General features: G+C 44.5%; 1 protein-coding gene across 5 annotated transcripts in view; it reads right to left on the bottom strand.

Moving 5' to 3' along the window:
- LOC146830082 (uncharacterized) overlaps positions 1-21554 on the bottom strand; it is an 80796-nt gene that overhangs the window by 35082 nt on the left and 24160 nt on the right. For 3 of the 5 annotated variants that reach the window (XM_085604314.1, XM_085604312.1, XM_085604313.1), the window contains 2 exons: positions 9886-9998; positions 5753-7761 (listed from right to left, as the gene is read on the bottom strand). In XM_085604314.1, the coding sequence (XP_085460440.1) occupies positions 5971-7245 (1275 nt within the window). In that variant the 5' untranslated portion in view covers positions 7246-7761; positions 9886-9998 and the 3' untranslated portion in view covers positions 5753-5970. The remainder of the gene's footprint in view (positions 1-5752; positions 7762-9885; positions 9999-21554) is intronic. The other 2 variants (XR_014961364.1, XR_014961365.1) reach the window with 1 other exon arrangement.

Raw genomic sequence — 21554 nt, 5'->3', positions numbered from 1 at the left:
TTCAGTTTGAGGGGCTACGAGAGATGGTTTTTGCAGAAGAGTTGCAAAAACTGGGGACTAAGAATGATCATTTATCTGGAAGATCTTTTGATCATGTCTCAGGATCAATCAATCAATATTTGTAAAAAGCAGTTAATCACCAGTGAGAGTATCCAGGTGCTAGGTTTCAGGGCTCAGTTAAAAAGCCAGGTCTTCAGTCTCTTACTGAATTTCACCAGCAAGTGTGATGTTCGGAGGTGGAGGCGAAGGCCGTTCCAAGACTTGGCAGAGAGGTACGACAAGAAACGGCCTCCCCATCGGCAGATGTGGTGTCTGTGAGAGGGCGAGGGAGGTAGAGCAAAGGTGTCTGGGTAGTTGGTGAAAGTTTAGGCAGTGGTTGATTTATGCTGGTTCTAGGTTGTGGAGGGCTTTGTAAGCATATGTCAAGACCTTGAATTGGCATATTTTCTGGATAGGGAGTCAGTGGAGGTTCCTAAGGTGCGGGGTGATGTTGATCCTTTTGGGCAGGTTGAGGATGAGTCTGGCCACCGAGTTCTGTATTGTCTGGAGTCTCTTTATGAGCTTGGTGGTGGTTCCAGCGTACAGTGTGTTGCCGTATTCCAGCCCGCTGGTGACTAGGGCATGATGGTTTTTCTTGTGCCGATGGGAAGCCACTTGAAGATTCTTTGGAGCATGCGGAGAGTGTGGAAGCAGGCAGAGGAGACAGCCTTGATATGTCGTTTCATCGTGAGTTTGCTGTCTAGGATGATGCTGAGGTTGCGGGCGTGGACTGTCAGTGTGGGAGTGGGACGGGCAGGTGTTGTTGCAGAAGATAAGAACTTTCGTCTTGTCAATGTTGAGCTTCAGATAGTTGGCTTTCATCCAGTTGGCGACATTCTTCATGCAGTTGTGGAAGTCGGTATTTGTGGTGGTGGGCTCTGCTGAGAGTGAGAGGATGATCTGGGTGTAGTTGGCATAGGATATGATGTTGAAGCTGTGGGTTCTGACGATGTCGGCTAGAGGCATCATGTAGGTGTTGCAGAGGGTCAGGCTGAGGGATGAATACTGAAGGATGCCATAGATGGTGCTTTTGGATTCTCAGACATAGGCAGATTTTTCTGAGTTCCTCCTGTGAGGAACGATTCGATCCATCTGAGGGCGTCTCCCTGAATCCTGATGTGGTGCAGTCTTTTGATGAGTGTGTGGCGGGATATGGTGTCGAACGCTGCAGAGAGGCAAGGAGGATCAGGTTGCTGTATCTCCCCTGTCAAGGGGGGTGCGGGTGTTGTCTTTGGCGGTAATCAGGGAGGTCTCAGTGCTGTGGTTGGAGTGAAAATCGGATTGGGGCATTGAACAGGAGGTTTCTGCCCAGGTGTTCGGTGAGGACCGAGAGGAGTAGAAGGATTTAAAGATGGTTATGGATCTCTTGGAGTCTTTGGGTTTCTTGATCAACATGGACAAGTCTGTTTGAGCCTAGATAGAGGTTTTGGGACCTCAAGTGACTAAAGTTCAAGCAGGGCTCGACAAATCCACTCGACCGCTCGCATTTGCGAGGTAAATTTAATGAGGTCGAGCTATTTTTAGGTCCTACTCGCCCCTTCTGGCGAGTGGGAAAACATACTAACTTTTGTCCTCTGTCTTTGAAAACTGAGCAAATGTGACAAGATAAGATTTAAAGGCCTTTTTATTGCTCACAAAGCAAATGAGCAATAAAGATGCTTTTAAATCTTGTTATCTTGTCACATTTCCTCCGCTTTCAGAGATGGAGGTCAAGTAGGTTACTGTTAGGTCGAGGAGATTTTTCAAGGTACTAGACCTGCAGGACTAGTTCCATTTTTCAGATTTTTCGAGCCCTGTCAAGCCATTTTAGGTTCACCAGAGAACAAAGTTGCAAGAATAAAGACAGAAGTTAAGGAGGTTTTTAAAACGTTTTTGACTTTAAGGACCTTCGAGAGAATTATAGGTTTATTCTCTTCCTTGATACAGGCAGCTTTTCCAGGTCCTCTTCACTACAGAGCTTTAGAGATGTTGAAGGCGGACACTTTGAGGAAAGGTTTATGGTATGGGAAACAGATTGTTTTGGCAATACAGGTGATGGAAGAGTTGAATTGGTGGCTTAGCAATTTAGAATTGTGGAATGGACAAGCAATATATGGTATTTGTCCAGTTTTAGTGACAGAGCCCGATGCACGCATCTTGGGATGGTGTGCGTGCTTAGGACATCTGGAGACTGGTGACAAGGCCTCAGGAGGATAAGTTGGTCTAGAAATGACGGCAGGACTGTTTGCGTTAAAAAGTTTGGCAGGATTATTAAATAATTGCAAAGCCTGTTAAAGATGGGCAAAGTTTCTGCAGTGACTGATATAAATGACTGGGTCAAGTTCACACATTTTACAGAATTAGTCAAGGAAATTTAGAATTTCTGTCCGGAGCATCAGATAGATTTGTAGGGGGAGTATTTTCCAGGGTTAAACTATGTGATAGCAGAAAGGCAGTTTATGTATTTCAGCAGGACTCTTCTGGGTTTTGCTTTACCACCATTTGCAATGATTCAGAGAGCATTGTTGACGACACAGAAACAGAAATTCAATTTAGTTAGGATTACTCCTTTTGGGTGGGTCCCCATGTTTTCCAGGGATGTTAGAGTTGGGATTAGACAAACCCTTTTTTGATAATTAGTTCAGAGGGTTTGATGTTGGGTCCCAAAGGAGAAGAACATCTTTTGGTGAGCAACAAAGTTTTGAACCTTCTAGCTTGGAGGATTTTAGGCGAGGAGCAATTTGCAGGTCTTTCAGAGGAGGCTCTGGAGTCTTGGACCCCTGTTACAAGAAAAAGATGATCTGGAGCTTGGAGAACTAGGGTTGCTTGGTGCTTGGAGACAGATCTGGACCCCCTAGAGGGTTCCCCAATAGAATTATAATTTTTTTTAACAAGTACGTATGAGAAAGGTTCAGTTATAGGACTGTAAATTGTTATAGCAGGTCTAGACACATCATTAAAATGATACTAGGCCTGCAGGTCTATTGACTTAAATTATATTAGACCCATAAACCGGTTTCAAATTATGTGGCCCTGGGCAAATATTTTAAATCACCGAGCCACCATTTTCATCTTTTCACATATGAGAGCACCTTCAAATGCATAAGTTCAGCATGTCTGCTGTATGAAAAACAATGTTGTTTGATTTAACAGGCTAAAAGGTTTGCTTCATATGTAATACATATCTAGCCACTTATAGGATACACATGGTCGCTGACTTGCCCCTTAGTCCATTAACTCCATTGTTTCAGGGCCGGGCCAGGAATGTTTCTCAAATCATATTTAAAAACTATCATTTTTAATAAATACATCACTAAAGCATGAAGTGGTAGCACACTTATTTGAAAACAACACATTTCCCTTTAAAATGGACACAACATTTCCCACTGACATGGGGTTTTACTGATAAAACTATATAGTGTATAATGTTTGCAAATATTTGTCATTTGCACATCACCAAGTAAAGTGTTCGGATTTGTTCTGCTCCTATTTAAATCTTTGTTTGCATCACACTTCTAAATTACCAAAAAAAGAATAATCTTTTGTATTTTCTAATATATTTTGAAATACTTGTATTATTCATTTGCAAGCTGTTTAAATGTTGTGTGTTAGAAAAAATAAATTTGTTTCACAATGATTGTCAGACAGCTCACTTGACAAAAAAATCCAACTGTAACAAGAGAAAGAAAAGTAAAGACCATTTTCCAGGATAAGAAAAATTTTGTAAAAAGACATTTATCCTCTGTCCTTAAACAGACAGCCAATGTGTCAAGATAAAAACAAGATTTAAAGACGTCTTTCTTGCTCATTCACTTTCTGAATGAACAGAACACCTTTCCCTTCCAACCTAAATTCACTCGCCGGAACAGATGAGTAGGTGCTAAAAATAGCTCAATCTGATAAAATCTGACTCGCCATAGCAAGTCGGGGAGTAGATTTTTTGAGGCATGTATGGGTCAGTGGTGGCTGCTGGACTTGTTGCTGTTAATGGTTTTTCAATAGGAAGAGACATTTTGATTTCTAGAGTTATGAAAGGCATCAAACTTTGAAGGTTGCCTAAACCAAAATATAATCTTATGTGGGATAACATAACATGTGTATTTGTAAAGCACACGTTCACCGATTGGTTTATTGGCGCTGAATAACAGATGTTTATTTTTACCCAACTCAATGGTACTCATTTTATCGACCTCAGATGGATGAAAGGCTGAGTGTACCCACCGGGATTTGAACCTGTGACCATAAGGTCGAACACAGGCCCCTGCAGTGGATGCATTAGTCCACTGAGCCACCAGACCCGGCATGTAACCTTGATTTTTAGGAAACTGAAGGAGCGGCCCTCCAAAAGGCATTTTATCTTAAGGCAGTTGTCTGTTACATTGGCAACTTTGTTATGTCTGATATCTTTTACAACGGTATCAGATGCAAACATTTTGGAGGCAAGTAATTGATTTTATAATCCAGACGGAGTCCTGATTCAAATTTTACGAAAACAAAGACAATGTCTTCTACTATTTAGTATACCTGATTTGATGACCAACCAAGGTTGTGTGTGGTTCGGTGTGTAAAAGAGTATGAAAATAGAATGGAACTATTTCGAAGAGATGTTATGAATCAGTTGTTGATTTTGTATGTAAGGCCATATAATCCTGTTAGTTCGGGGACTATAGCACGTTGAGTTAGGTTGTGTAGAATTGAAGCAGGTGCAGATATGAAAAGGATTGGGGCCCATTCTGTGTAAGGAGTGATGACAAGCAAAGTTATTTTATACTGGAGGAAATACTAAAACCTGCAGATTGGACGAATTTGGGGGTCTTTGGGATGGTTTTATTTGAAGCCTGTGAAGCATGCATCTTCTGTGAACATTCATAATGTGAGTCTCTGGTCTTGACATGAACTGTAGATACTACAAATGCTGTGATGGGATTTCATCGAAGGCATGGAGAATAGCATTAACCCAGCCTTCCTGCCCAAGACAAAGAGTTAGGGGTGCTTGCTTTTTCTTGTTGATGTACAGTTGTAAAAAGACAAAAAAATGAGTGTTGATGGTTTTGTTTGTGTCTTATTATAACATGATTTGATTCATTTAATAGAATGATGATCTACAAATTGGATATTTTGTGCTCTACTGTTTTATTCAGTTGGCTTCTGATTTCATCCCCGGATCAAATGTAAAGAGGAAGATGGGTGCTGTGTTGGGGTTTATGTATTTCGAGGTGTTCTAATCCTGAATTGGTTACTGTGTTTTGCTTTAAATAGCTGACATGGAGCAGCAATAAAGTGACGATGCATAATCCTAGCCTCTGTGTCTTTAATTAAATCTAGATTCTCCGATCACAACTTTTGGAGAAACTACATTTTAAACATTTTATGGCACCAGGATTCAAGGCCAATGTTCGGGCTCAGCACAATCGGGATCCCATCTTACGGGGTCAAGGGTCCTGCCCATGGCAATTTTCAGCCTTTATCAGTTGTATTATTTGCAAATCTTTCAAGAGGGAACTTGGGTCACTCTCAAAATTTCTCAGTATTTCAAATTCCATCACTTTAGCACTCCTGATAATTCGTATACAACTCCCGTCTGCAAGATTTCTAATCATGATCTGAGGTTTGACATGATACACATTATCTGATTGGATTTGTGGCCTGAGAGATTAATTTCCAAAAATTAGCATGATTAAGTTGCAATTCTTCAGACAGGGAACATGTAGACTCTCATCACTGGATCTCTTACATGTTAACTTCAGTTTGGAAAGTTTTTTCTTTAAACTCCCAGATTGCACTTCTCATTGAAGCTTTTCCCACATTTGGTGCAGTTGGAAGGTTTTTCATCAGTGTGGGTTTTCTGATGTGTGAAATGTTTGCTGGTCTGAGTGAAGCTTTTCCCACATGCAGCAATAGGGTTTTTCAGCAATGTGGATTTTTGACACATTTCCCACACTATATCATCCGTCACTGAGTATGGATCCTCTCATGATGGAGAAGACCTGTGCTGCGAGTGAAGCTTTTTCCACATTCTGTACACCGATACAGTTTCTCACCAGTATGGACTCTTTGGTGTATCAGTAAAGTGTATGATTTAATGAATCTTTTCCCACAGTCTGTACACTGAAAAGGTTTCTCCCCGGTATGAATTCTCTGATGCCCCAATAGTGTGCTCTTTAGAGTGAAGCTTTTTCCACATTCTGTACAGTGGTAGGGTTTCTCACCACTATGGATTCGCCGATGCTCCCCCAGGATGTGCTTTGTACTGAAGCTTCTCCCACAGTCTGTACACTGATGGGGTTTCTCATCAGTATGGATTGTCGGATTTAAGTTCATTGTGCTTGTCTGAGTGAAGCTTTTCCCGCATTCTGTGCCCCAATACGGTTTCTCAGCAGCGTGGACTCTTTGGTGACTTAACAGATGCGTCTTACGAGTGAAGCTTTTCTCACATTCTGTACACTGAAAAGGTTTGTCACCAGTGTGGATTGTCTGGTGTCTTAACAAATTATATGCTTCAGTGAAGCTTTTCCCACATTCTGTACACTGAAAAGGTTTCTCACCAGTATGGATTCCCTTGTGCTTCATCAGTGCGCATGTTTCAGTGAAACCTTTTCCACATTCTGTACAATGGTAGGGTTTCTCGCTAGCATAAGTTAGCTGATGTCTTAACAGCGTGCTCTTTCGACTGAAGCCTTTTCCACAGTCTGTACACTGATAAGGTTTCTCACCAGTGTGAACTCTCTGATGTACGAAAAGGTTTATTTTCTGAGTGAAAATGTTTCCACATTCTGTACACTGATAGGGCTTCTCACCAGCGTGGACTCGCAGATGTACAAGAAGATTACTTTTCCGAGTGAAGATTTTCCCACATTCTGTACACGGAAAGGGTTTCTCACCAGTATGGGTTCTCTGATGGACCAAAAGGTTTATTTCCTGAGAGAAGAGTTTCCCACATTCTGTACAATGATAGGGCTTCTCACCAGTATGGACTCTCTGGTGTATCAACAAATAGCGTCTTGCTATGAATCGTTTTCCACATTCTGTACAATGATAGCGTTTCTCACAAGTATGGATTCTCTGATGCCTCAACAGCTTCTTTGACTCGGTGAAGCTTTTTCCACATTCCGTACACTGGTATGACCTATGCTCAGTATGAACTAATTCATGCCTGTGCAGCGACGAGCCCTCGCTGCAGCTTTTCACACATTCTTCATACTGGTAGAGTTTCTCACTTGAAAGCATTCTCTGGGAATTCAACCAATTTGTTCTGCGAGTCAGGTTTTTCCGAAGCGTCTTACACTGGTATGGTTTCTCCTGAGGATATTCCGATGCAGCACTAATTTTACTTAAGAATGAAAATGAGGTCACACATCTGTACTGGGTTTCTCATTATTGATCATCAAATGTGATTAAAGATGTGAGCTCTGAGTGAAGGTTTTCTCCGACCCTGTAGACTAATATAGTTTACTGACAGTACTGTACATCTGAGGAAAATAAAGCAAAACTCTTTATAATGATACTGGTTATCACTGGTATGAATCTTCAAAGTGTCCATAAAGATGAACTCTGTATGAAGTTCTTTGCCTTCACTAGGTCAGTGTTTCTCTCTAAAATGAATCGCACATGGTGTATCCAGGGCCACCCTTCGAGTGTAAGTTTACTCTGAATATACACATGGATACCATTTTTTTCTGCTGATGCTACGAAGGACTTGTTGGTGCTGGGGTGCTCCAGGTCTCTTCATCAGGTCCTTTGATTCTGTGAATGAGAAACAAATGTCTGAAACAGTGTGAATGAAATCAGGTACCTGTTTTCAGCCAAGTGCCATAACCAGGCTACTGGAATTATGCGATTGCACAGCTGCAGCGCTTTTCGCATTATTGTAGATTTTACGCATTTGCCACACAATTCATCATCTGCTAAATGATGTGAAGATTTTAACCCACAAAAATGTGTTCCTAGTTAAAACGGTTCAAAAGTTAGTAAACATGCAGCAATGCCTGATCCTGCACAGTGGAATGCCCTGAGCAAAGGTTGGCTGTTCAGCTTTCTGTTGTTCATTCCTATATTTGGGTGTTAAACTGGTAATAATGAGGTGCAACCAATGCCCAGTGTATACAAGTCTAAAAGTGTCAAAATAATGAAGTAATGCTATCATAAAATGGGCCACCTAAATTTGTCTTTTTCTTGCTGCATAATTTACTCAATCCTGCGTCATAATTTAGCCAACCCCTGCTGCATAATTCTAGTGGCCCTGGTTATAAGACAGAGAAGTTGGATGAGGAACAGTGATTTTGAAGTAGAGAGGCACAGATAGAGGAAAGCATCGGTAGCTGCAGTAGAAATATTAAGGTCCAATGTTACAGTTAAAGCCTAAATGTATAGTATCCTAGTTGCAACCGGTGAACTTCTTGGTCAGGTGGGCACCCCCACCAATCAAATCTTGGCTCAGACTTCCCAACTACCAGATCCATGGAAGCGCCATTAGAAGACCCAAGGATCTTGTTAACTTTAGGAATTGTCCTTCTATAAAGGAATCAATACTGAGCAAATCAGCAGTGCGTCAAATCTATAAAAAGAGCTATTTCATATAATTTCTGACCTATGATATAAGGTAAGTCAGATCTCAACTATGTCAACAAAAACTTTGTGTAAGTATATTTCATTCCATTTCAAAGACAACATTTTAACAATCCATATAGGGATTTTGCCGGAAACTCATTCTCCTCTTGTACAGCCCAAGCCTCACCTTCAAGCACAATATTAAGCTTTGAACCAGCGGGAGAAGTGTACCTCAGGGCACTATTTTTGTGATTTTGGGGAATTTTCCATTCTGGCTCCCTCTCAATGATCTCTTTTTGGAATCCACAATGAAAGAAAATAACACTGAAAACCTTTGCTCACTCAAAGCTGCTTCGACTACAGAATAGTTACTAGCATAAAAATCTACCAAGGGGACGGTCAACTAATAAAATATTTCACTACTGAATAATTCCTGTCTTATTTCATGAGTGCCTTAAATTCTGGAAAAGCTGGTCATTGTCCAGTTACAGAGGTTCATTGATATAAGGACCTTACTATGTCCTTTCCAAGTGGGGTTTTTCATGGACAAATTGGGTGATCCGGGTTCCCGGGGAACTATGTGAGACTTCTAAATGTAAGGACCAGACCTCAACTTAGAGATCCTGAAAGGAACCAGCACCAGTAATGCCCCAAGCTTGACCACTGAGTATAAGGATTATTCAAGTCTTCCCATGATCTTTCCATTGGCTCAAACCCCAACTAACAGATCCACTGGAAGGGCGCAACGATCTTTGATTTGGACCATCTTTAAAGCAATGGTTCCAGAGTGGCTGAACTCGCTTTCCTGTGCCAATAAGTGGCACCACATCTCCAAACTAACTCGAGTACCTTCCGAAACAGGATGACACAGAGCTGTATCGTACCGACCTGGCTCACTGACAAAGTCCTGTCTTTTTTTTCCACATTGTAGAGGGGATAAGCACCAACATAGGATCTTACTTTCTATTAATGTATCATTAACTGAGCTAGTATGATTCAAAGAACAAAAGTTAAATTGCGTGTTACACTTTCTCCAATATCCCAAAACACCCCTTACCTTGCACCCAAAGCACTATGAGATCACATCTCTTGACAATTGATTACAGATGTAAGAATTGTCCACCTACACTCCAACATTCCCTTCTGCAGAGTTCATATCATTCTTCAGTAGGTACGCAGTAGACACAGTTCATATCTTTAGGACTTGACCTCAGATTCACTTCTCTCAAACCTCCTTAGAGGTCACGGAATTTGCCAAATCAGGAATCCAGTCTTTAATTCATAGTACAGACTTCTCAAGCTAACACAGTGCTACCCTACCTTTAGTCGTCGGTACTGGTTCTCCTGTGTCTCCATCCTTCAGTACCATTGGTCCCTTGGCATTCCCACCACCACCGTTTTTCAGTAGTGTTAAGCAATTCTTCTCAAGATGCCTGCAATCAGAGGATAGCGACATCAGAAGTATAAAATCAGCCTTATCGAGCTAACATCGATCCCACTGGCCAGTGGGATCTGGATACATGTGTTGTATGTAGTCTTTCCGGAGTACAATACTTTCAACGTAAGTACGTACCGCACAATAGTCTGCGCTTATAATTAAACAAAGTGCATTAGCTTTGTCTACAGACATACTGCCATTGGTCACCTGCGAAAAGTGCATTTGCCACCCTTTCCCATCTCTACTGGCTCTTTGCTGCTGAAGTCCCCATCAGACTCATCCCCATTTTATAAAGTACAGAAACTATTTTGCTAACTACTTGTGTAGTAATTGCCTCATCCAAAGCCTCATTTTTTTTTTTTAAACAAATCTTTAAGTTTGACATATTTTACATTACCCGCCCTCCAAACCCCGCCCCCCCCCCACCCACCTCCCCACACCCACCAGCTTACAGGCATTACAATTGATTTGTATATATACATTTTACAAAAAAAAAAAAATGATAACAAAGCCACTTGTAGATTTTGAAATTTTAGCAGGATGTTTTGATTATTCAATGTCTTCTATCCATACTCTGAGTAAATCCCAGATCGCTAGGCCTTTCTTTTTCTTATTCAAGCCTTTACGTCTATATATGGCTGTTTCAAAGCTATAAGTTGCAAATAAGCGTGATCGCCATTGTTGAAATGAAGGTGGATATAAATCCAACCAGGCCGACGCTAAACAAATTCTAAAAATTGCCATTGCAATAAATATTGATCCCCTTATTTGAATTGGTCGAGAATCCCCTTCTACCCCCAAAACAATTTCTGCTGTTGTTATTACAATATCGGTTTTGAGGATTTTAGAAAGAAAGATAGAAATATCCCGTCTAATGGTATAGAGTTCCTTGCAAGTAGCAAACAAATGCGTAAATCCACTTCGGGAAGTGCGCATCTTGGACATCTCGTCCCCTTGCCATTACTCCATTTTGCTATTTTTTTTAGGAGTGTAGTATAACTGAAAAAAGGTCTTGTAAAATTGTGCTTGTAGTTTGGTTGGTATTAAAATTGATTGCGATAGATTGAATGCGTTTTGAACAGAATTTTCGGAAATTTCTAATTTGTCCTGCCATATCTGAAAGTGTTTATCAAGGTCATCAGGAAAGTTAGTGATTAAATTATTGTAGATTTCACCAATTTTAATTGTTTTATCTTTTCTAATCATATCTATTATCTGTATTTTCTGAAAGGCTCGGTTACCACCCCCTTTTTTCAGTATAAAGTCTCTTACTTGCAAATACTTGTAAAAATCACGATGTTCTAGTGCAAATTATTTTCTTTAGAGATTCAAATGTATTAAACCCGGTTTGATTGAAAAATACACCAAGTTTTGTGATTCCTAACGTAACCCAGCGTTTCATGCATGAATCTGAAAAGATTGCGGGGAGATTTTGATTGCAATGGATAGTCGTGTAGTATGAAAATCTACCAATCCCCAGTAGTTTGCGTACATTACCCCAGACGTTATAAATTCCTTTAAGGGTTTTAAACCGGACTTTTTTAAAATGACAATCATAGATCAAGCGCCAAAGATGATCTCCCGTTGCTGCCCCAAGAATAAGTTCTTGTGGGGTTGGAACCCTTCCTGCTGGATTTAAAGTGAGATTTGAATTTAAGAGCAATCTACTATAGTTAAGTGTACTAGACCACCAGTAAGCTTTAGAGTTGGGTAGGGCAAGTCCACCTCTGTCTTTGGGTAACTTAATAAACCTCATGGCTCTACGCGATCTGCTATACCCCCAGATAAAACGAGAGAAGATACGACCCAGTTCTGTAAAGATATGTTGATCAAAATTTAAACAGATACTTCTAAAAAAAATATAAAAATTTAGGAAAGAATATCATTTTTATTAGATTGCTCCTGCCAAAAATTGTTAGATGTAAATTATGTAATCTCTTCAGTGATAAGTCCGTTTGTTTCAAGAGTGGATTCATATTTAACCTGACTAGATTGTTGAGATTAGAAGTGATATTTATCCCTAGGTAGGTCGCGTTTTCAACAATCCTTTCATCAGCACAGCTAATTTGGTTATTGATGACAATTTGAGTTTTATTTTGGTTTAGTTTATAGCCTGATACTTCGGCAAAGTGATTAGCCTCTGTTTCAATTAATTTTATAGCATCACTAGGGTTGGTTATGGTTAGGGCAATGTCATCAGCGTACGCTAGTGTTTTGGTGTCTCCATTAGGGGTCCTCACTGGTATAATTGCTAGATTTGATTCTAACCTCCGAATGAAGGGATCTATAAAAATAGCAAAAAGCAATGGGGAGCAGGGGCAACCCTGCCTCGTTCCTCTCGTCACTTTAAAGTTTTCTGATATATCCCCATTTATCACAACTACTGCTTCTGGGTTAAGATACATCATACGAGTTGCTTTGATGAAATTTTCCCCGATTCCACTCTTTGACATGGCTGTCCATAGATACTGCCAGGAGACCCTATCGAACGCTTTTTCGGCGTCTAATAATATCAGTGCCATAGGGTCTCCTGCCACCTCGGTCAGGTCAAAGAGTGTAATGACTCTCTGTATGTGATCGATGGTAGATCTGCCGGGAACAATTCAGTGTTGCCGAACCGAAATAATTTTGTGTATGAGTGGGGCAATCCGACTGGCAAGTATTTTAGAATAAATGTTAGAATCGATATTGATTAGGGTGATTGGACGATAAGCCCCTAACTCAGTTGGATCTTTGTCCAAAGCCTCAAACGCTGTGGGCTTTACGGGGAAAGCTGGCAAAACATAAACAAGTCTGTATTTGACACTGTAATATAGAAAAACTTCCAGGATCTCTCAAACCCTCTGTTCTTAGACTGCTCAAGCAACAAGTCTGCTGTCATTGAAGAAATCCCCAATATGTGTCACTTCAAGTTTCCAAAGTAGACAGCGGCATCCTTGCTCAAGTGTAATCTCTGGAATATTCAAACATGACACAGCCTTTTATCTTTCTGCTTCGCCAACAAGACTTCATCGATTAATACTGGCAGCGACTCCAGCAGGATGAGCCGGAATTTTTCCCAACTAAACACATGAACAAATCTCTATTTCAAGAAACCAATATGAAGCACAATTTGTCTCAGACACTAGAAAATATATATGGGGGGGGGGGGGGGGGGGGGCAACAGGGCCTTTGAGGGCATATGCCTGGCTTCCCTTGGGTGAACTTTCGTACCAATTCTGTGTCTGGACCAGAGGCGAGGATTAGGCATTACTTTCTTCGTTTATTTCATCCAGCAGCCATATGAAACCAAGTAATAAACAAGCGAGAAATCTACATCTCCCATGATGCTTTAGGAGATGAACAGCCCAACAGCCAATCAGTGCCAAACAGTCTCTACTCCTTCCCCCGAGGACACTCTATCTTCCTCTTTCTTCGCTGCTCCAGCAGAAACAAGATAAGTGTTTTCAGCTCTTCATTTAGGCATACTTTGTGCCTTGTTTCACAGGGAAGACCTGTCAGGGCCCACGGCCCAGTTACCTCCGGGGCAGCTCACAACTGCAGATAATACTGCTACAGACAATAAATGCAAACGGGAATGTCCGTCCGGGGTGGAGATGGATGCCTCTGCACGCCTCATGAGGGCATTCATGGAAGCCCAGCCCACGCCTACCCCTAAGGACCCGCTTGATGCCCCAGGGGCACAAAATTTGTTGGAGTCCCCCCAGACATTAGTTGGTGATGGGGAACCTAGCAGACCCTGGAGACCATCTGGGTCCACCTCTCTGATGCAAGCGGAGGCTCCAATGGACTGCGTAAACCCCTAGATAAGGGGGTAAGAAGCTGCCTGAAGGCGGAATGCCCAAGACCTGCCTTGGAGGGGGAAGGTGGCACTTACTCCTGAAGTGGACGCAAAGATGGCCACCTTCTTGGCCAAGTTTGAAAGGGACCCGAAGAAAGGCATTGCTCGCTTTTGGCGATCGTGCCAAGAAAAGCTTTTAGACATCACTGGTGCGCTAGCAAAAATCATTGACATGGCCGAGTACGCAAAAGCGTTGGGAGACCTAATCCCACCTGATCTGTTGTCTAATTGGGCGCAGAGGGCGTTTGTTTTCCTAGGGAACGCTAATTGTGCAATCTCTACGGAGAGACGTAGGTCATTGTTGATAAAGATTGACCCGATGTTAGGCAATCTTTCTACCTCTGAGGCTGGCCCCACGGCGGAGGGCAACCTTTTTGAGGACCCTTTTGTTAAAGAGTTGGGCAAATTTGTAAACGCATGTAATTCTTTGGACAAAAACATCTTTAGTCCTCGTGCTTTTACCAGAGGCAGGGGGCGCTCTACCGGCTGCACCTTCCACCAAGCCTCCAGAGGTGGGGAATCCTGCAGGGCAGTGGCAGGATCCAGCCAAGTTTGGGAATTTCTACCCAATGAGGGCCTACCAGCGCAAGAGAGGTGGCAGAGGACGGGGCAACGGTTCCCTTAACTCTCAACAAGGTGAGTGTTCGTCATCAGGATGGAGTCTCAGTAGGAGGGCAGACTGGCATCGTTTCCTCAGGCTTAGAGGTCTCGGACGTCCGAACCTTTGGGTGCTGCAGATGATCAGTGGGTTTTATTTAGAATTTTACAATTGCCCGGTTCAAACATCCTGCCCCAACCCATTACGCTTTCCCGAAGATCATATGAGACTGATAGTTAAAGAGATCGCAAACCTGTTCGAGAAAGGGGTCATCCAGCTCTTTTTGCATCATCCTCAAGGTGTTCGCAGCAACCTGTTTTTGGTGGAAAAAAGGCATGTGGATACCATCCAGTCATAAACCTCTGCAATTTCAACGAATGGGTGGTGTACCGCCGCTTCAAAATGGATGGAGTTCATCTTCTCAGACATCTTTTACAGATTCAGGATTGGATGGTCCGCCTGGACCTTCGTGATGCATACCTTACGATTCCGATCTTTCCGCCGCATCGCCATTTTCTCCAGTTTCAGTGGCGGTCTCAAGTCTTCGAGTTCGCATCCCTCCCTTTCGGGCTATCCTCCGTTCCTTGGTGCTTTACCAACGTGATTAAACCGGTGGTCGAGCATCTTCGCTCTGTGGGAAAAAGAATGATTGTTTATCTGGTCGACAATTTGATCATGAATGAATGTCTGCATCATATAGTCTCCCAATTGCAGCTGTAGATCTGCTGGAGTACCTCGGTTTCTTGATCAACGTCCCGAAATGGGTTCTCATACCGACCCAACAAATCCAGTTTCTGGGCTTTGTGGTGGACTCTGTCATCGCCTCACTGAGTCTTCCTTCTCGGAAACTTGTCAAGATCAGGCACAAGCTCAGACACACACTCTCAATATCCACCATCTCCTTACACTTACTGGCCAGGATCGTATGGATTGTCTCTTCCTCGATCCAGGCCATTTTTCCCGGGGCCTCTTTACCACCCCTAAAAATTTCAAAACCCTGCAAAGACCTAACTTATTTTCAGATCGTTCCCCTTCCGGAGGCAGCAAGGGCAGAAATTCAATGGTGGATTGCACATATGGAGGCCTGGAACACCCGTGCAATCTTAGGGTCCCAACCTGACCTCGTTATAGAGTCGGATGCCAGCGGCTCAGGGTGAGGAGCGCGCTGCGGAGAATTTCCACGGGAAGAAGATGGTCTTCCGTGGAACGATCCCTCCATATCAATCATCTGGAGCTTTTAGCAGGGTCTTTTGCAGTGAAATGCTGGACCATAGAAAAAGCTCAATGCTACGTCCTCCTCAAAATGGACAATGTAACGGAGGTCTGCTATGTCAACCACCTCGGCGGGACTCGCTCTCAGAATCTATTGGATCTTGCTCGAGATCTTTGGGAATACTGCCTATCCAATCAGATTGCGTTGTCTGCGGAACACCTCCCGGCGGCATTAAACCAGGTGGCAGATTGGCATTTTCGACACTGGTTCGACTTTGAGTCTCCAAACCCATTTGGGTCCCTTCTCAATGGACCTTTTTGCTTCTCATCTGGACAACCAAATGGAGAGGTACTGCAGTAGTGCCCGGATCCCGGGGCGGTGGGAGTGGATGCGTTCCTTCAGGATTAGAGTTCGGAACGGGGGTATGCGTTCCCTCCATTCACCATGATAATGAAGGTATTGACCCAGTAGAGATGTCAGAGAGCGGACCTGGTGGTTCTTAGCCCAATCTGGAGGTCGCATGCCTGGTTTCCAGTTCTGATGGAACTTTCCTGGGATTTTCCAATCCCTCTACCCCTGTTTCAAGAGCTTCTAAAGGATCCCCAGGTGAACCCCCATCGCCTTTTCTTAACAAACTCACTCTGCCTCATGGCATGGCGGGTTACAGGCAACGTTGGGTGGTGCCGGGACTTTCAGCAGAGGCTGCCGCCTTACTCACAAAAGCCTGGACTGAGGGTACCAACAAGAAGTACAGGTCAGCCTGGTCCAGATGGGGGAGTTGGTGCCATCAACGACAGCCAGATCCCATGGGGGCAGGAATTGTGCCCATTTTGAAATTTTGGGCGTCTTTGGAGTCGTATGGGCTAGCTTAGCAGATGATCAATATTTCTGCTGGGCATGTCCCGGTGGATGGTCTCCCGGTGGGGGGAGCACCCCTTAGTGTGCAACTTACTCAGAGGGATTAAGGACTCTCTTCTCCGGAACCTTGGTATTCTGAGTTAGGGGATGTAAATACAGTCTTGTGTTTGTTTAAAGCCTGGCCCACCAATAAGTACCTCTCCCGAAAGCAATTGTCGGCCAAACTGGCTACACTGTTGTGCTTGATCTCTTGCTGGAGAGTGTCTGACGTAAGAGCACTGGATCTGACGAGTATTTACTCCAGAGGGGGTTACTTTCCATATATCTAGAAGGGCGAAATCTAACTCTAGGGTTGTGTCTTATCCTTCCTACTCTGTGTAGTGAGAGCTCTCAAAGCCTACAAAACTATGACTGAGGAGGTGCGTCCTCACAGTGTAACTAAAGTTTTTATTGCGCTTACTAACCGCATAAGGAGGCAACTCCTCCAACTATTGCCCGTTGGCTCCGCCAGGCTATGCAGGAGGCAGGGATTGATACATCCAAGTTTGGAGCTCGCTCAGTGCGAGGCGCCATGGCCTCTAAAGCTTTTACACTTGGAGCTCGTTTGGAGGATATCCTGAAGGTGGCGGATTGGTCATCAGACTCCACACCTTTAAGAGGTTTTACTTTAAGCCGGTCAGAAATCTGGCTTCACTAGTGGTGGATAAGCTCTGAACTTGCCTAATCCTCGCCTCTGGTCCCGACATAGAATGAAAAAGTTCCTAGCTATCGTAAAGGAAAGTTTCAATTTTGATTAAGGACTCGGAGGCGAGGATTGGCCCACCCTAGTTGGGAACTACCCTCCCTAAATGATCCTCGTTGCCACTGTAAGAAATCTGTTTTACGGTACATAATGTAAGGTAAAGCGGTTGTATTTTTTCTAGACCTAAAAAATGTTGTTGCTGGATATTTGCGTGTTTTGTTACCCGATGCATCCTTCCTGGAGTAAAGTTGTTTTTTCTCTTCAGAGGGTCGGATTCAGGCAAGCAGGAATGAAATTGACGTTTCCAGCTGTGTTCGCATGAAGAAAGAGGAAGATGGAGCGTCCTCAGGGGAAGGAGTAGAGAATGTTTGGCACTGATTGGCTATTGGACTGTAGTTCATCTCCTGAAGAATCATAGCAGATGTCGTTTTTTCTCGTTTATTACTTGCTTTCAATTGCCTGCTGGATGAAATGAACAAAAAAAAAACAAATGCCTAATCCTCACATCCGAGTCCTTAATAAAATTGAAACTTTCCTTTACGATAGCTAGGAATTTTTTCTTTTTCTCAAACGAGCTCCACACGCTGGAAATACCAGCTCGAGCGGGGAAAGAAACGAAGACAGCGGATGCTGTGAGGTTGGGGCACAGAATATGCTGAAGATCTTGGAGCAGACAGATGATCATGAGCACTGTCAATGGAGCCACGCTGGCCATCTTGTAGCATATGGCAGACTGACCAAACAAGGCCGAGCTGAAGTGACTCAATGACCCGGCCCTAGATCGGCCCAACCAGAGCCGGGGTATGCTTGGGATGACTGATTCAACCTTTCGCCTTGCGCAGTCCTGCAGCAGCTGATCTCTGCAGTTGGCAACGAGTGCAGACCAGCATAGTTTATATGGCTACAGAGATCTGATGTGGGGTGCATTTGCCTAACTTCCTCCCTGCTATTGCTGCGTCTGCGTGCCGATCCTTGGTTGTGGGGGCAGCATAGAGGGATTCCCGGGCACCCTGGTGGGCCATTGCTGCCAGCTGCACTGGTGACTGTGCCCCACTTTTTTGACACCATCTGACGCTTGGAAAGCTATGGCCCTAAATGCAATACCAAGGAAGCTGTTGACACAAAGGGCACTTCCAAAACATTGAATGTCTAATGCAGCTTTATGGGATGAGGCATCAGAGAGACCAAACTTGGGCTCCAGACCTGCTAACATGTCTTTGAGAAAGGGAGGCATCCAGTCTCCTCCCCTGCTGGCCAAGGGAAGATTTACAGAACTGTTTTAGTGACCTCCACCACAAGACATCTAACATGGCCACCCACACAAACGCAGGCAGTAAAATCTGATTCGGCTGTGGCCCTTTTGTAAATGATAAAAGGCCTCCAGTTGAGCGTCCACTAATGAAGATGGCACAGTGGCAACGTGCCTGGAGCTGGAAAAGACACAAGAGCACCAGACTAATGTGGAAGAAAGGGGTCCAGAACTGCCGGCGTCTACTTTGCTTTATATTAAAACAATACGTCACCTTTGAAGTTCACATAGTCTGAGCCCAAAGGCTTGGTTCCCCAGGGTGGAGAGTACCTATGTATTAACCCGAAGCCTGATAGTAATATCAGATCACTCCATGCTCATATGGTAGGGGGACTGGACTCCTAGTCCCCAGAAGGCCGGGCACTGGGTGTTTGACAAAGGCCTACTTTAAAGTAAATGACTTTGGGGAGACCCCTCAGAGGATACTTTATGACACTTTCAAGAACTGTGGTGAGGCTGCAGGGTATATCGGAGAGGGAGCAGCAGCAGAGATAAACAGTGGTCAAGACTCTGGAGACAGAACTTAATACTGCGGAGGTGGACTTTCAGAAAACAGGGCCAATGAACTCTTTGTGGGCTCTTACTGGGGCGAGAGGTTGACTGGGCCTCCTACACACAGAGAGACCTGGAGGAGCGTGGAGCTAATTCTACAGAAAAAGCCAATAAGATGGACTTTATGCTAGTATAGAGGTTTGGGTGCACAAAGACACTTAAGCTAATTCCAGTTAAAAAGGGAGATGATGGGGTGGATGGTGATCCGAAGGGAAGAGTAGAAGATTGAGGCGTTCAGGGAATATTACTCAGTGCTATATTTGGGAGTCTCAGTGGAGGTCAGTGCTTTCAATATAGAATTTGGGATAATGCTCCTATCACCATGCCAATAGTTAAGCTTTTGAAGAGCTAATCACCCCCAAAAGAGGTCACAAAATCTATTGCAGACCTACATCCTAACAAATCCCCAGGGCCAGATGATCTTAACGCTTTCGGTCAGACATGACTCCCCAGCCTGCAGCTGCTTTACACTCTTTTCTACATTTGGATTCAATTACAGTCACAATGACAGAGGCACATATCATGTTTTTACACAAAGAGGACAAACTAGTCTATATTTGTGAGGCGTACCAACCCATTGCCCTACTGAGTTTAGATACCAACAAGATTTATAGATTAACTCGGCCACTCTTCTCAGTTACTGTTAAACAATAATTGATCATTAAAAACTCACATATATGGCACAATTCTTTCAAGACATAGTGACTAACAAATACAGGAAAACCCAAACACTATTTTTGACAGTTTCTTAATTGATCAATCATTTTTTGGGTAAAAACTTGCTTGTAGCTAATGCATTTCGTTCAACTTGAACTTCTTCAGGGCTACCGATAAACATATTAAAAAATATAATCATATTATATATCTCATCACCATTTAAAAACATGTATACCATTAGCGACCCTTGACCCTTGACCTTAGGGTAGGCCGCTCCCCCGCCTCCGCAGCGCCACCAGTGCTTGCCTGCCTCAGTGTTGCCTAGTTCTGCCTGTGTGCCCCCGTGACTGCCGCTCCCACTTCTCTCCTTGTTCCCCGAGTGCGTGGCCCCAGAGTGCCCGGTTCCCTCCTTCTATTTTGTACCCTCGAGTGCCTGCCTCAGAGACTGCCTGGTTGAATGTAATTCCACCTTTTTTCTGTATCCCCGAGTGCGTGCCCCCCGTGCGCCCGGCGCCCCTGCTCGTTGTGCTTGTTTTTCTCCGCCTTTTTTTCTCGTCCTTTTCCCGCCTTTCTCGTCGTCCGCAGAGCTTCTTCCCCTGTTTTCTCGCCACCTTCCCAAAGCCGTTTTTTCCTCGTTTTTCCCGCCGCCCGCCTCCCGCTTTTCCCGCCGTTTTTGCGCTCCTCAAGCGTAATCCCATTGGCCCACCTACCCTCTCGCCTCCCGCCTCCCAGCTGACCCCCCCTCCCCGGCTACCCCATGTATGGCGGCCGCTGCGAGGCAGAGGTAGCGACCCTTGACCTTAGGGTAGGCCGCTCCCACGCCTCGGCAGCGCCACCAGTGCTTGCCTGCCTCAGTGTTGCCTAGTTCTGCCTGTGTGCCCCCGTGACTGCCGCTCCCACTTCTCTCCTTGTTCCCCGAGTGCGTGGCCCCAGAGTGCCCGGTTCCCTCCTTCTATTTTGTACCCTCGAGTGCCTGCCTCAGAGACTGCCTTGTTGAATGTAATTCCACCTTTTTTCTGTATCCGCGAGTGCGTGGCCCCCCCTGTGCGCCCGGTGCCCCTGCTCGTTGTGCTTGTTTTTCTCCGCCTTTTTTTCTCGTCCTTTTCCCGCCTTTCTCGTCGTCCGCATCGCTTCTTCCCCTGTTTTCTCGCCACCTTCCCAAAGCCGTTTTTTCCTCGTTTTTCCCGCCGCCCGCCTCCCGCTTTTCCCGCCGTTTTTGCGCTCCTCAAGCGTAATCCCATTGGCCCACCTACCCTCCCGCCTCCCAGCTGACCCCCCCTCCCCGGCTACCCCATATATGGCGGCCGCTGCGAGGCAGAGGTAGCGACCCTTGACCTTAGGGTAGGCCGCTCCCCCGCCTCCGCAGCGCCACCAGTGCTTGCCTGCCTCAGTGTTGCCTAGTTCTGCCTGTGTGCCCCCGTGACTGCCGCTCCCACTTCTCTCCTTGTTCCCCGAGTGCGTGGCCCCAGAGTGCCCGGTTCCCTCCTTCTATTTTGTACCCTCGAGTGCCTGCCTCAGAGACTGACTGGTTGAATGTGATTCCACCTTTTTTCTGTATCCCCGAGTGCGTGGCCCCCCGTGCGCCCGGTGCCCCTGCTCGTTGTGCTTGTTTTTCTCCGCCTTTTTTTCTCGTCCTTTTCCCGCCTTTCTCGTCGTCCGCATCGCTTCTTCCCCTGTTTTCTCGCCACCTTCCCAAAGCCGTTTTTTCCTCGTTTTTCCCACCGCCCGCCTCCCGCTTTTCCTGACGTTTTTGCGCTCCTCAAGCGTAATCCCATTGGCCC

This window comes from Triturus cristatus, chromosome 5_1 (genome assembly GCF_964204655.1).
Source record: "Triturus cristatus chromosome 5_1, aTriCri1.1, whole genome shotgun sequence".
Taxonomy (NCBI): Eukaryota; Metazoa; Chordata; class Amphibia; order Caudata; family Salamandridae; genus Triturus; species Triturus cristatus.
This window is presented reverse-complemented; position numbering and strand designations above follow the sequence as displayed.